Source organism: Haemaphysalis longicornis, unplaced genomic scaffold (genome assembly GCF_048455015.1).
Source record: "Haemaphysalis longicornis isolate Haplotype H1 unplaced genomic scaffold, Haemaphysalis longicornis Haplotype H1 scaffold_6, whole genome shotgun sequence".
NCBI classification, from domain to species: Eukaryota; Metazoa; Arthropoda; class Arachnida; order Ixodida; family Ixodidae; genus Haemaphysalis; species Haemaphysalis longicornis.
The window spans coordinates 137,433,332-137,447,324 of NW_027526407.1; the positions used below are offsets into that span (position 1 = coordinate 137,433,332).

General features: G+C 45.3%; 1 protein-coding gene across 1 annotated transcript; it reads left to right on the plus strand.

Annotated features, from left to right (window-relative positions):
• Positions 1-325: 325 nt before the first annotated feature.
• Positions 326-13,018, plus strand: LOC144141149 (iripin-2-like). The gene is made up of 3 exons (XM_077672694.1): positions 326-451; positions 6,576-7,474; positions 12,599-13,018. Exons 2-3 carry the CDS (start codon positions 6,588-6,590, stop codon positions 12,903-12,905), a joined length of 1,194 nt encoding a protein of 397 aa, XP_077528820.1. The 5' UTR covers positions 326-451; positions 6,576-6,587; the 3' UTR covers positions 12,906-13,018.
• The last annotated feature ends 975 nt before the right edge of the window (positions 13,019-13,993 follow it).

Here is a 13,993-nt window from a genome sequence, read left to right on the forward strand (position 1 = left end):
TAGAAACAGTGAGTCGAACAGCACATCTTTTCAGAATATGTTTGCTCAAGAAAGGCTTTCGGGGTTCAGGGCCGTGAACGCTTGTCGCTTTGCTGTCTCCGGTAGCAACGGAACTCGTCTGGGCACTTGTGAGCATGTCAGAAATGAACTGCTTCTCCCCCGCTTCTGTAACTTGAACAGTCACTGTTTTTCGAAAAAGACGCACGCTCTTTTTTAATCTCCCGTCGGGGGCCTCTCTCCGTTTCTCAGTCAGACCTCCGCGAGATAAGATGTCTCCATTTAGGACGCCTCTTTCTGCGTAATATTATCTAGACCTTCCCAGGCCGTCACGTGTGCAAAGCATCGTGACGTCCGTTTCTTACATAGCTTCATAGACGTTTTGGCGTCAACAGTTCCAGACAAATCTAGCTTCTGGAATACTGGGCGCTCTCGCCGGAAAGCCATTAACCAGGTATGTGAAAACTACAATGTAATTATGGCATAGCCATTATGCATCATTTGCCTGCATGTTATCCTGAACTGTAGACAGATATTCAAACAAGCATGGTTACATGCCGAATAGAAACAAAAAGTGGAAACGTTTTAGCCCCCTTCTTCAAAGGAACAGAGGAGTTGCTAGAAACGACCAAGATATAGGCCTTTTCTGAAGTTATTGGGCAACTAAGCGCTTCTTATAATGGCAGGATATAAAACAGTTATTGCTGAAATGTGGAACTTAAATGCCAGCATTCTGTGAGGCGCCATGATGTTTTGTCATTGACATCCTGACCAGTTTTCTTCGCCTTTAATTCGACCTCTCACGGCTGCTGTTGAAATAGACAGTTGGTTGTCCTTTTACGTATAAACTACATAGATGAAATTTGGATAACACGTGTCTCGGAAAGGCCCCGCACTCATTTTTTTTAAGTTGTGTTATGGAGCCTGCAGTAACGCCGCTTTCGCTATAACCGCTTATACGACACATGTAGAGTATTACGACTGTGTCCCTCATTCCTTTGCACCTGCTCATATTTAAGGGAAACACCAAGGTGCCTCATCAAACGCGAGAAGGGAACGCAGACGTCGTCGTAGTCCGCAAACACGAAAAACACCAACGCTACCACCACTGTCAGAGGTAAATGAATAAATTAAAACTGTTTTACGTTCTTTTGAAATTTTAAGCAGTTCACAAGGAGCAGGACACAACATCCTCGTAGAAAAATTGGCGGTATATCTGCTCCTTCTTTCGTCGTCATTTGCCAAGCAAAATGCCTCCCTTCGCTATCCTCCTCACCTCTAATGCTATTCCTCTCCCGTATCGTGCCCCCCACGATAAGACGCTAGAGGCTTGCTCAAGTGAATTTAAATTTGCCATGTTCCACTTCTCCAGCCCGGGTGCCTTGAAGGCAGCAGTGCCGTACTGCGGAGACACGCGTGAATCGAAGCGCCCAACGGTTATAGAACAACGTTGCCCTTCTCCACGTGCGTGCCAAGCGGAACGTTGAACATATTTAGTAGAACCTGCTGCCCTTTGATTTCTTAAAATGTGCCAGAAGCTATAAGGACGCGGGCTACAGAAGGCGACGGATTGAATTTTTATTTCTGCAGTGGATGTAGTATTTCATTTGCTATCGCAAAAATCAAGATTCTAAGAATTTTTTACAAAGGAAGACTGTAAATATAACTTATGTAATGAGTTTTGATTCACATTTGAGTAATATTTTGTTCTTGTTCAACAATCATGATAAGTATGAACATTCCCACCGTACATAGCGTTTGGTATATAAACTGTGGGTATATAAATCGGGTTTGTTTACATAAACCCACGGCCGCTCGATTGAAACAAGGTTTCCATCAAGCGGCTGTGATATACCTGTTGTGGAACTTCTGTTTCGATTTCCCCGGGTGGCTGAATCGAGTTACAGAAAGACAGACAGACAGACAGACAGACAGACAGACAGACAGCCAGAGACTGAATAAATTTTTGAGTTTGAGCACCTCAAGAGAGACTATCGCCTTTAAAAAGCAAATATTAACGCGCAGCTTTCCCCATCAAATTGGCATGTGACGCACGACACGTGAAGAGCAGGTGATCGCCGAAGAGGGTTCTGTATCTGGGGAAGCTGACACGACAATGCGGTCACTCTGCCTGTCTGAGTAACACGAGCCCGAACCCGAAAAATTAGAAGCAAAGAAAGAGACTCGAACAAGGTGTGGCAGTAAAAAGGCATAGTAAAAAAAGTATTGCCCTCAAGGCAGGGAAGGCGTAATATTTACTGAGATTTTTTCTTGTGATTTTTTCGGCACTCCCGCTTTGAGCCTCAGCCAATGATCCTTGCGAACCCTCCTAGTCTAAGCATTCTTTGTACCCGCCTGTTTGGGACAACTGTGAATGAACGCTGAAATTACTCCTGTATGCAATAGTGCGCCTATTTACCACAAGTTTTGAGGTGGTAGTACGCAACTCCCTCCTTGTATCCACCTTACTTGGCGGGAATCAGCGAGGTATTGCGGTTTCGTATTCTGGGCTCGTCTCAGTTTTGGGGGGCCTACGATTGATTGCTCCACCAAAGGCGAAGTTGGCTCATTTTTGAGTTCAAAATAGGTATTTACTTTGTTTCTAGAAGGTTTCCCAAAAAAGTTGCACTTTTCTAAGGATTTCCTGACTTCCTGTTATTTCTTGAGCAGCCGGCTGTTTGTTGTCTATTCGTCAGCCATTTTGTTTGTTAAAAACGTCAGGATGCCAACCTGCATGTTTATTTAATAATATCGCAAAAAATAACAATAGTTAACGCTCTTTGGGTGTTTATATTTATTCGGTTAAAGCTGAACGATGTAACGCGGAACGATTCAAACGAAAAATAGTATAAACGGCACTTTCATGAACTCAAATTTATTTATATACGGTCACCGTTCCCCTCCGGAGCGCGTTACGATTCCTTTATTGAACACCCAGACATAGGCATAAACATGGGTGGTTTTTCGGTTGCCGCAGTAGGCCTTACTCCAACTCAGGCGTTTAATAGGAAATCTCAGCAATTTCGTACGCAACTGAGAGTGAGATATAGGTTTCGGTTCATCCTCTCAATTTCAGCTATCGTGTTTCGCAAGAACTAGTTGGGCTTTTGCCGAAATGAAAGGGAAAGAAATCTTTCTTGGTTGCGCACTTTTCATGGCTTCCCACACTTCATAACCGAAATCAGGTTGCTCGCAGCGGCGCCAAAGAAAGCATACATATACACGCTGCACGTTTTTAAAAAGACACTGAAACTGACACCGAAGCTGGTCAAAATAGATATATTGGTATCCTTGAAAACGAATACACTAGTCTCTGGGGCAGTACCTTGAAAATATTCGCGTAGATAATCAGAAAATCAGGCAATAAGTGGCCCAGCATAGATGACGTAAACGGTCACTGAACGGATGTGCCAAGAGTCACTTGACCAACAAAACAATGAGTACAGCGCGCACAAGCTCTGAAAAAAACACGTAAAATCTTTGCACGTTAAATTTCATAAGACATAAACAAATAAAAAGGTACAAGTATATTTCAAGCAATGCGGACCTTCGCAAGCTGTCAAGCTGCGGCACCGGTGGCAGTAGAGAAGTTTATTGCAGCTTCGGCGTAGTCACATGTCTGTTATCTCCTTGTTTACATCACGGCGGCAGGTGGCGCGCTGGACTTCCAAGGCTTCGCTCTCCTGTGGACAGTAATGTGCGTCTAATACAACAAATGTGTTTCTCCCTCATGTAGCAGTCTCCCCCAATGACGTTTTGCACCCAGGAGGGTGGCTGAAGCTGTGTGTGCATTGTGGTGGCGTTCGCTTCGCGATAAAGCTTCACAGAGTGCCCCTGAGAATTGACTTTGCTTACTAAGTTAAAGTTATCTCTAGCGACGATTCAACCCCGCACTGGGTATGTAATGTGTGAACGATATTGTTAAAAACCTTTTCGGCTTGCGCCGGTCGATAATCGCAACACATTTTCTGTTCGTTTCGCGCTTCGCGACTTCATAGCGCATGCCTGCCGATGCGTTTGTTCAAAACCATTTCCTGATTTTGTTGATGTTCAACAAAGTGTGTATGTCAAATTGGGTCTTCTCATTCAGGGCAGTTTTTATTGTGATGCTTTCACTACTGTGCGTACTTGAATAAAGCGATACTACTTGTATCACTTACGCACGCTTTTCATTTCATACTAGCTCTAAGGCGTTCATGAGTAGTGGTTTGTGCGCTCGTAAAATCTCTAGGCACACTTCTGGCACTACGGAGCGCCTCACTGCCTGTGTAGTGTCAACGTGTTAAACCGTTAAACCGCACACTCAATCAAATAGCCAGACTTCTGGCCGATGTGCTTCGCAAAACATTCAACAGTTGCCGCAATAGGCGTTACCTTATCGTGATAGAAAACCCTGGAAACGTTCTACTAAAACCCACGTCGCGACGCCGTCCGCAAAAATTTAGCGTTGCAAGCTGTTACTAGTTAAACAGATGGCGCCACATTTTTTGCCAACTGCAGCGAAGCGACTAAAACCCGACTATCCATAACAAAATGAAACGGCAAAGAGCGCCCCTATCGTCGTTTTCGCTGCGGTGGCGCTGTAGGCTGGACGTTTTAAAGGTGAAGTAAAGGGCCGCGCGGCACTCTCACAATCTTTAACCACCATCTTACGTCCCGTGTGCACCAAGATTGACGCGCAGAGAGGGGCACTTAGCGGAAGTGTTGGGTGGCCAAGTTGTTTCATCGTGTGCGCCGAGCGGGCAACCAGTGGCTCCTCCTGCTGCGTTGTTCCGTTAGGTAGGGTTTAGTTTTCCTGCTAGATCACACCGCGGTCACAATCGCTTCCGGCAACCGTTTACGTCAAGCGAAACGTCATGAAATTGCGCGAGGGATAAAAAGCGTTCTTGAATTGGTAATTTCTGGGCAAATGAAGCATCTTTCGCTGCCGTATAAACGCTGAGAAGGCTTCGGTGGCGCTGAACGTTTGTCTGCGCCCAACTTGCTGTTTGCCTTTCGTGCCCTTTTAAGCAGTATTGTAGCCATTTAATAATAGAAAGGTATACAAACAATCTATTCAAGCTAAATTACTTAGCCTGGTCTCCTGTCTTCACTCTACTCCAGATATCATAATACCAAAGGCAGCCGGGGCTGCTAACTCGACCATCTTCCACTACTGAATGCGAAGGGGAATATATGTCGCAATCTACATCTTTCAATTCCCTGAGTAGCACACACTTACATATGTGTGGTCAGGTACTACTCCCATAAAAGAATGCTCATTTGCTATCGGAAAATTGTCCCTAAGGTTCCTAAATTGTTTCCTCGTCAAGAAGCTTCAAGCAGTAGCCTGGAGAAAAAATTATTTGTTGAGCACGCAATATTAAAATTTGCAATCAACAACCGAAGGAGTTGCAATTGCGGCTGCGGGTTTCTCCTCAAGCTCTTAAAAAGGCACTGTTGACTCAATCTCCATCAGCATATCGAGATCCTCTTCTGAAAGTAGGCTTCGCAACTCTATCTCCAGACGCTCCTCCCCAGCGCTTCCGGAGTTCATTGTTGATAACGCAATACTAATATTATGTTTCTGAATGAAGTGAAAAGCGTTCCGCTTTTCGTTGTCTGTCTCTCGGACATTGCTCCATTTCGCTGCTGACTACTGATCTACAAACCAAAGGCAATCGATACTGATCTTCCTCTGAGCGGAGTAAAAAAATTCATCAACGAGCCAGAAATCAATATTTGCTCAAGTAACGGTAATGTTCAAGTAACCTCAGCCACCGGGCTATCGTTCGGACCGCGTACTCTTATAAAACGGCCATACTCCTTCACTTGATTAAGGCGTTTGCTTTTCCATAATGCTAAATACGTAAACTCCCTTGGAAGCCGAGGTGTTCTGGCCACTGGCGCCTGATTGAAGGACACTTGTTCGGGACATAGAACAATGGGCCGTAGCCCAGCCGGTCTTGGTCTTACCTGTGCACGATGTTCATGAAAAGGTGCCCAAAAGCTACCTCGACACGAAGCTCATAGCTCATTATATGAGGTCATCTTCTATGAGCTCATATAAAGCTCATAGAAGTTACTGTTGTCAACTTAGGTTGAGCGGCAGGTACATCGCAAACGAAGCCATTATTGCTGGATAATGGGAGTTCTAGGTTCATTTGTAAAGTAATTCGGATTAACAAACTGTGCAACATACGCCGTCGTCCTGAAATAGAAAATAAAATACGTCCGCTTAGTGCATTCAAGATAGTTCATAAAGAACACAAATGCGCCAGTGATAAGATAAACACTATTAACTTTATTTTGTTTTGGTGGCTTAGCCGTGTACAAATCATTACAGCGCGAAGACAGACGAAAAATATAAGACAGAACTTGGAACAAGCGTCGTCTAGTTATCTTTCTAGTACTTCTCGTCTGCCTTTGCACTGTGTTGTGTTCCAAAAATAACTAACAACTTTGGCTGATTGGTGAAACCTTTACCTAGTACCAACTTTCCCAAAAACGTATTTCTGCGCTTAAACATTGTTAATTTTTCATGTTCAATCGACTCATTGTCATAACACTAAACCTTTCCTTTATGTCTTGTGTTGCAGTGCCATACCGTCATGAAGCAAATCTTGGTGTGGGCGATTCTCCTGACAGTCGGACTTTTCCAAGCCACCTTCTCCCTCTCGGAGAAGGAACAAAAACTGGTGTCCGCGAACAATGATTTCGCTCTGCGTCTTCTCAAGACACTTCAAAGCGACCAAAATGAAAACATCCTCTTCTCGCCGTACAGCCTTTCTGCTGCCCTCGGCATGACCTATGCCGGGGCCAGGGGAACCACACAGCAGGAAATGTCTCAGGCGCTCGGCTACAGACAAGCCGGTCTGAATGACGCTGATGTACAGGAGGCTTTCGCCCACCAAAACGACCGCCTCCAGGCCGAAGCCGCCAGGGTTGGCCTCGAGGTGGCAAACAGTGCCGCGATACAAGAAGATTTCCAAATCCTTGACCCTTACTACGCTACACTCAACAACAGTTTCAATGCGCACCTTTTCAAGCTAGACTTTTCCCGCAATGGGCGCGCGGCGGTGGACACAATCAACGACTGGGTGAAACAGGCGACGCACGAGAAGATAGAAAAGCTGTTTGACGACCCCCTCGATTCCAGTACGAAGCTGGTCCTGGTGAACGCCATCGTATTCAAGGGACTATGGGCCAACCAGTTCCGGCGCGAGCATACGGAGAGGGGTTTCTTCTACAACGGCCGACAGCTACGCTCAGAGGTAGATATGATGTTCCAGCGAGTGAAGACCAACAATGTATTTGACGAGAGTCTTCGGGCGCATGTCGTTGAGCTGCTGTACCGTGGAGATGTCTTCAGCATGGTAATAGTGCTTCCATCTGAAATAAGTGGCGTGGAAGCGCTCAAGCAAGATCTAACCATCCAGAAGCTTGATGCGGTCACTGCTTCGTTGAGGAACACAACCATCCGGTTGAGCCTTCCAAAGTGAGTATTTGTTGGTTTATTTTGTTTTCCATACCATCATTTATTTTTTAAACATAGGTTATTTATATTTTAACTTCTTTATTATTATAACTTATATAACTTATATATATTTATATATAACCTATATAAAATATACCTAAAATATATATACTGTTTGTTTTTACAAAAACTTTCTACTTTCTCTTTTCTGCAGTACACTACGCCCCTCATTTGGCAGGTACACTATTGGGGATAATTTTATTAAAACCATGCGCTTAAACGCTGCGTCATTATTACAAAATTCAGCGCAAGAGAAGAGTTTTGCAACCCTGGTAAGAAATGGTTACACCCAAACAATTTTTCTAATACAATTTCGTTACCGACAAAACTGTGTGGGCATGGAGAATATATTTCACAAAAACCACACAAGTCAATGCGCACAGGATTTACAAAATTACCCTTTTTATACAAGCACTTATGGTGTCTGTGTGACCTCATAAGTGTCCTAGACAGTCATTCACTTATTACTTTGGCTTGGGCCCATATTTATTACTGAAAAACACGCACGCCAGGTTTTTGTCTTTATGTAAAGTAACTTTAACGCGTAATAAATTGGTCATTATCATCAGTGGCAAATTACACTACCCCGCGGCTGATCCTAAAATAATCATGGGATCATCTTGCTAGCGGGGCATCTATTGAGCGTGCACAGCGTCTCACAGAGGCTATTCGAGGCGGGAGCTTTCTTAGAAGAAACACTCACCGGAAAAACAAGCGCAATCTATTTTCCGCGAGGCAAAACTAAAGCAACGTAGTGTTGCTTCTTCCACAGTAGAAAATAAGGTAGCAAGATAGGAGAGCAAATTGTGCAAAACACACCTTTTGCTGTTTTTACGAGTCAATAAAAGATTGTATTATTTTAAGACAACAAAAAAATTGTGTTGGTGTTTAAAATTTACGAAGTAGCAACAAAAAAAGATAATCCTTATTTCATGTCTCGAAAGTGCCTGCTACATCACAACTGTGATTTTTCTTCAGTGCGCGCCGAACCGGTGCATTCGAATAGGGAGCACTGGACTAATATGGTGGCCTGTGCAGCAATAATTTTTTTTAGTTCCCAAAGTTCGGCAGCAAAGTGTCTATCTCGCATTGAGATTTAGTGCGGGTGCATACGAGCTTGGTAGTTGTCATGAGATATATTTCAATTATGCTCAATCTTCTACAGTTTGAAGGCCAAATTGCAGTTGCGGTGCCGGGAGATGGCAAGAAGGCATGACGGAGGAAGGAACGTAACTGAAGTAATTTTATGAAATTACATCAATTCAAATTTCGTAAACGCTGCTTTTTACAGATCAGGTATTACACTTAGCCGGAATAATAATCAAACCTATGGTACCTACAATGTCATACCAACACGCACGCGAAGCGTCACGTCAGCTCAAAGGCAGTAGCTGACTAGGCAGTAGCTGACTAAAAATCCACCAGGTGCATGCGTTGTGACCGTAGACTTGTAAACGTGTGTTAGGCACAAGTAAAAAATAAAGGAAGCTGCCACTAACGCGTAAGACTTTGAAAGTAGCGATGCCGAACGCAACCTTCACGATCATCACGACGGTTTAAGCGATTAGGTCCACGATTGCAGCCGATTGCCTTCTTCTTCGCTGCCTCAAGGACCATTACTCCATCATTGTTGCTATAAGTGTGACCTGCCTTCATTTTTTTGGAAGGAGTAATATTTAGACATCACCTTGGAGGGACGTACCATATGACGTGTCTTTCTCGTTCCGAGCAAGCGCTGCCGCAATTACGGCGAACGGTGGAGTTTTGTTTGCCAATTTCTTTACGTTGGTGTCCATGGCTTGACAGACGTGCGCCGGGTACGCTGGGCGGTTGACGAGGAGCACGCACACACGTGCGCTCGGTATTTTCTTGGTATTTGTTACTGTGGGTACCAAACTTTGACGATTTGCTGAACAGATTCGCTGGTAAAAGGTGCCTACATAAGTACTTTAGGCGTGATAATTACAGAAGTATCCGTCGGGGAGGAATTTTTTCGGTAAACGTGGCGTGATTTGGAAATGCCGCTTCTGTGTCAAAGTTCGTTGGTTTGAACAGCAAGGCGACGCCATCTCAGAACAAAGGTGAATCATAACAATTGAGTAGGAATTTTTGAGTAGTTGGGAATGTCACTACTTTGAATTTCGAAAATATCGTGACTGCGGCCTACCCTTTGCCCCTGAAGACGAAAATGAGCACTTGCTGCTCCAGCAATGAAATAAAGCAGAAAGTCTCATCTTCGTCTTATTGAAAACTGAAGAAGGGACGGGTGGCATTCCATCTGGCGATGACATGTGAGCGGACGGCACACTACGCTTCGTATTCGTCCTCCTCGTTGTCGTTGGCAAAGACAGGTTCTGCGTCTCTGACTTGCGATATGATGCCCGAATATGTCAGCGCACCACACACTACACGACACTCGCGCCCCCATCGAAGTATCTCGCACAGAACACGTCTTCAAGAACACCCGTCTCAACCCGCCGCGGTGGCTCAGTGGCTAAGGCGTTGCGCTGCTGAGCACGAGGTCGCGGGTTCGATTCCCGGCTGCGGCGGCCGCTTTTCTGATGGAGGCGAAAAGCAAAAACGCCCGTGTGTACGAGATTTCGGCGCACGTTAAAGATCCCCAGGTGGTCAAAATTCATCCGGAGTCCTCCACTACGGCGCGCCTCATCGCCTGCGTTGCGTCGGCGCGTTAAACCCTACAATCAATCAAGAACACCCGTCTCGTGGGATTTGGACTGGTTTTACCATATTCAAGGCTTGTATATAGCCGGTGGGTGCGTCCATTACCCCACGTGCCCGGGGCCAAGGCACCGGCGTGGAGGTACATAGTCCACATTATCCCTGCCGTAACCTACGCCGGTTAGAATTACGGGCTTAGTTATGTGCAGAGTTCTATAAAGGCTTGAACAGACCAAATCGTACTGTTCGAATTAACCATTCATTCAAAAAATTGAAGTTCCAATTAACGAGCATTCACTGCATAGGCGGGAGAAATGACTTTTCTCTGTTCGGGAGTTCGAGAGAGATGCGCCAGACGGTAAAAAAATACAAGACAATCCCGTTCTTTCTCAGAACACCGCTGTCTCCAAGTGCTGCGGATGTGCAGACTGCGCTTCGAGCCGCAAATCTCCCAAAATAAAATATCAGCTTTATGCGTCTGTTTCGCGGGTCCTAAATGCATTCCCATCTTGGACAAGCGATTTGGCAGCACGTCCTTTCTTCCTTCTAATTACAAGTCGCTACACCAATACACTTCCCCAATACCTTTAGAGCAGCCTCCATTACCTGCTACTCACGTCGTAATCAATACCCGGCGACGCATGGCGGAGACTCCTGGCCCAAACCTATTTCAACACTGTTACCCTTCATCATATAGCTCAGACTACATACGCATTCAACCGCTAAACCTGTCCTACTCCCTGTTCGGTATAGAATCACGTATGGGCGTGTGCGGACCGCCGGAATTCTGTCTTCCTCCACCATCGAGCATTGGGGCTTCTGCATTACCAGTTCTCAGTTCGAGACTCAGGGCCCCCTCATCTCTCGGGTTAAATAAAGCATCAGCGGTTGCACGCGGAGTTCTGAACTAAGAAGACACCCACATTTGTTTTGTTACATTTTTATCGGCTCAAATAGTTGTTTTTACAACAACAACACATGTTTTTACAACAACAACAACAACTCACATGCTCCAACCAAAGAGAGCACGCGCTTCTAGTAAAACTTCTGCGTCGTTTCAAAAAGAAAGCCGGCATTTCTCCATCCTAATAGTGTGGTCCTGCCTTTCACTGCTGTTTCTTCGATAATTAGGACAACTGTGACGTTGTTGACCATAGTGCTCGTTGCCAAGGGCTCCTCAGTTTTCAAGAAGCAAAACCTAAAATGCGGTTATTGGGTCCGTACTCTATCGAAGATGTTTACCTTCAGCATTTGCGTTAACAGGTTTTGTGTAGTTTATTGTGTTGTATTTTTACCGCGGCGAACTGCCGCACTAAACTGAACAACAGTTGATCCGCACTATTTTCTGAAAGTATATATTGGTAGACAAGCTAACAGTGTAAGACACGTGACATGCTAATTTTGGGGTCCACGTATTCATATTTGTACCCAGCTATATGCTCCAGAAGAAAGAAAAAAACCGAATGCAAGAGATAAAGTAACAGAGCACTTCTAGTCGACTCAGGACAAGACCAAGTCTCTATCAAATGAAGAGACAAGTTGATATTATCACATTCTTTATACCGCCTTCCTCTACAGGGATAGAGGCAGGCCCTCTTGCCTCCAATAAAGGCTTTTCACTTTTTTAACGCAGAATTAGTTTTGAAGAAGGTTATTTCACCTCTGGTGAATAAATAAAAGAATTCTGTCTGTCTGTCTGTCTGTCTGTCTGTCTGTCTGTCTGTCTGTCTGTCTGTCTGTCTGTCTGTCTGTCTGTCTGTCTGTCTGTCTGTCTGTCTGTCTGTCTGTCTGTCTGTCTCTCTGTCTGTCTGTCCCTCGATTGGGCCGTCTGACCAAAGGTTAAAGAATACCTTGCGCGGGAAGTATATTGATGCAAAACCTTTCGGAATCACTGAATCTGGAGACATAATTCATAATTGTCATCATTACTCAGCAAAAAAAGAACATTGGGAATTTCTGAAGCAAAAGTTCAATGCACAACCGGTACTTGCAGGGCTTATATAGTGGAAAAGAAATTTGTTCCTTATAATTGCGAGAGCAAAAAAAAAAATAGGCGTTAAAACTACATTTCAATCCAGAAATACAATTAGGGCTCGCGTGAACCTGGACCTCGTGGCAGTTTTCCAAGTTCAACAGTAAGCAATGTTTCAGTAGGTGGCACGAGCAGCGGGACGCGGGAAAAGTGAATTGACTTTTCGGAACCTCCTTCTTGTTTATCGTGGGATGACGGGAAGGAATGGGAAGAGCGTGAAAGTTGGGCGGGGAAGAGAAGGCAGGTATTCACGTGTCGGAGGCGTCAGAAGACTACCTTCTTTCGACGACTTTGCAGCGAAGTGAGCAGATATTCGGTCCATTTTCTTGCACATGCCGTAAATAAAGTAATTTGCAACTGAACCTTTCCCGCAGGTTCAAGCTGGAGAAGCAGAACAACCTCAAGAGCAACTTGGCAACCCTTGGTCTGCGCGAGATTTTTGGCAATGCTGACCTTTCGGGCGTCACGGGAGCGAGAGATCTGGAAGTGTCCGACGTTGTTCAGCGGGCGGTCATCAAGGTCGACGAAGAAGGAACCGAAGCGGCGGCGGCCACAGGAGTTACAGTCATTCGTACGGGAATCGAACCCCCCGCCGTAACCGTGGACCACCCGTTCCTCTTCTTCATTCGAAACCGAATTACGCGGGAAATATTCTTCGCTGGACAGGTCAACGCACTTTGAGCGGAAAAAGCAGAATCATAGCTTTGCATGGTTTAGAAAAGACGAGTTGTAAATAAAAAAATGCAGCCATGCACTATGTACATACGTATAGTAACAATCGAAAATTTGATTTCTGGCTGGTGTTTTGCTTTGCCACATTGACTCTGTTCCACCTGCCCCGACTTCGCTCCTGCCTGCCGTCGTCACTTTAGTTGGGCTTTCCACAGTAGCTTGGCGTGTGCGCTGCTTCCTACGTGGGAGTCTTTTCATCTCGCCCTCCCGGTTACTTCTAACTCCTCTCTGACCTTCTTTTTTCGCGCATGCGCACACTGCTGCTCCGGAGTAGTTTTATGCGTACACAGGACGGCCAGATTCTTTCTTTGCATTGTTAGATATTGTTTCGCTTTAAAAAGCATTTGTCACCCTACAACATCCCGGCCAGCTTTCCCGCATTGTGCGGAAGCCTCGCAAACGTTTCGGTTTTGTACGAGTGTATGAACTCAAGAAAAATCTCCCAAATGTGCACCCGTGCTTGGGCAAAGCTTTCTCCCAGTCTGGCCAGCTTGCCGCGAGCTGTTTGACAATCGAATCCAATTGTACACCAATAAGCATCTCCTCCTTATTATCAATTTTGAATAACCTAAACCTTCCTCAAAAGCTGGGCAGGTCGACACCCGTTTTCCATTTCAGGAACACTGGGTGCTGCGATTTGCAGGTGCTAGTATTAGTCGCACCTTTTTACACGGGGTTGTGTGTTCTAGCTTTCCGATTAAAGATTTGTGGTCTCTCTACCTTACAATATGCATAACCGATGCATTAACAGAGAGGTATGCACACTGCGAGTAAGCAACGTGGGTTCGAGCTTGTTGAGCACCCTCGCGCCACTGAAACGCTGCCGCGCAAACTCAACACTGCCTCTATTGGGAGATGGAGCAGGGGCGACAATGGAATATGCTCAGAATATGGAGGGAAGACGTTTATTTTACACCAACGTCGAAGTTACATCGTGTATATTTACGTACCTCCCTTAAGGTGGAAGAAGCAATGGGGAGCCACGCGCAACCTGGCCTCCGCATCACCGCGCTTGCCAGATTGGTTCGCAACAGTGA

Bases quoted from the DNA above. Each gene is read 5' to 3' on its own strand.
- LOC144141149 (XM_077672694.1), top strand. From the start codon at position 6,588: ATGAAGCAAATCTTGGTGTGGGCGATTCTCCTGACAGTCGGACTTTTC. The intron at 7,475-12,598 runs GTGAGTATTTGT...CCTTTCCCGCAG, and splicing joins ATCCGGTTGAGCCTTCCAAA to GTTCAAGCTGGAGAAGCAGA.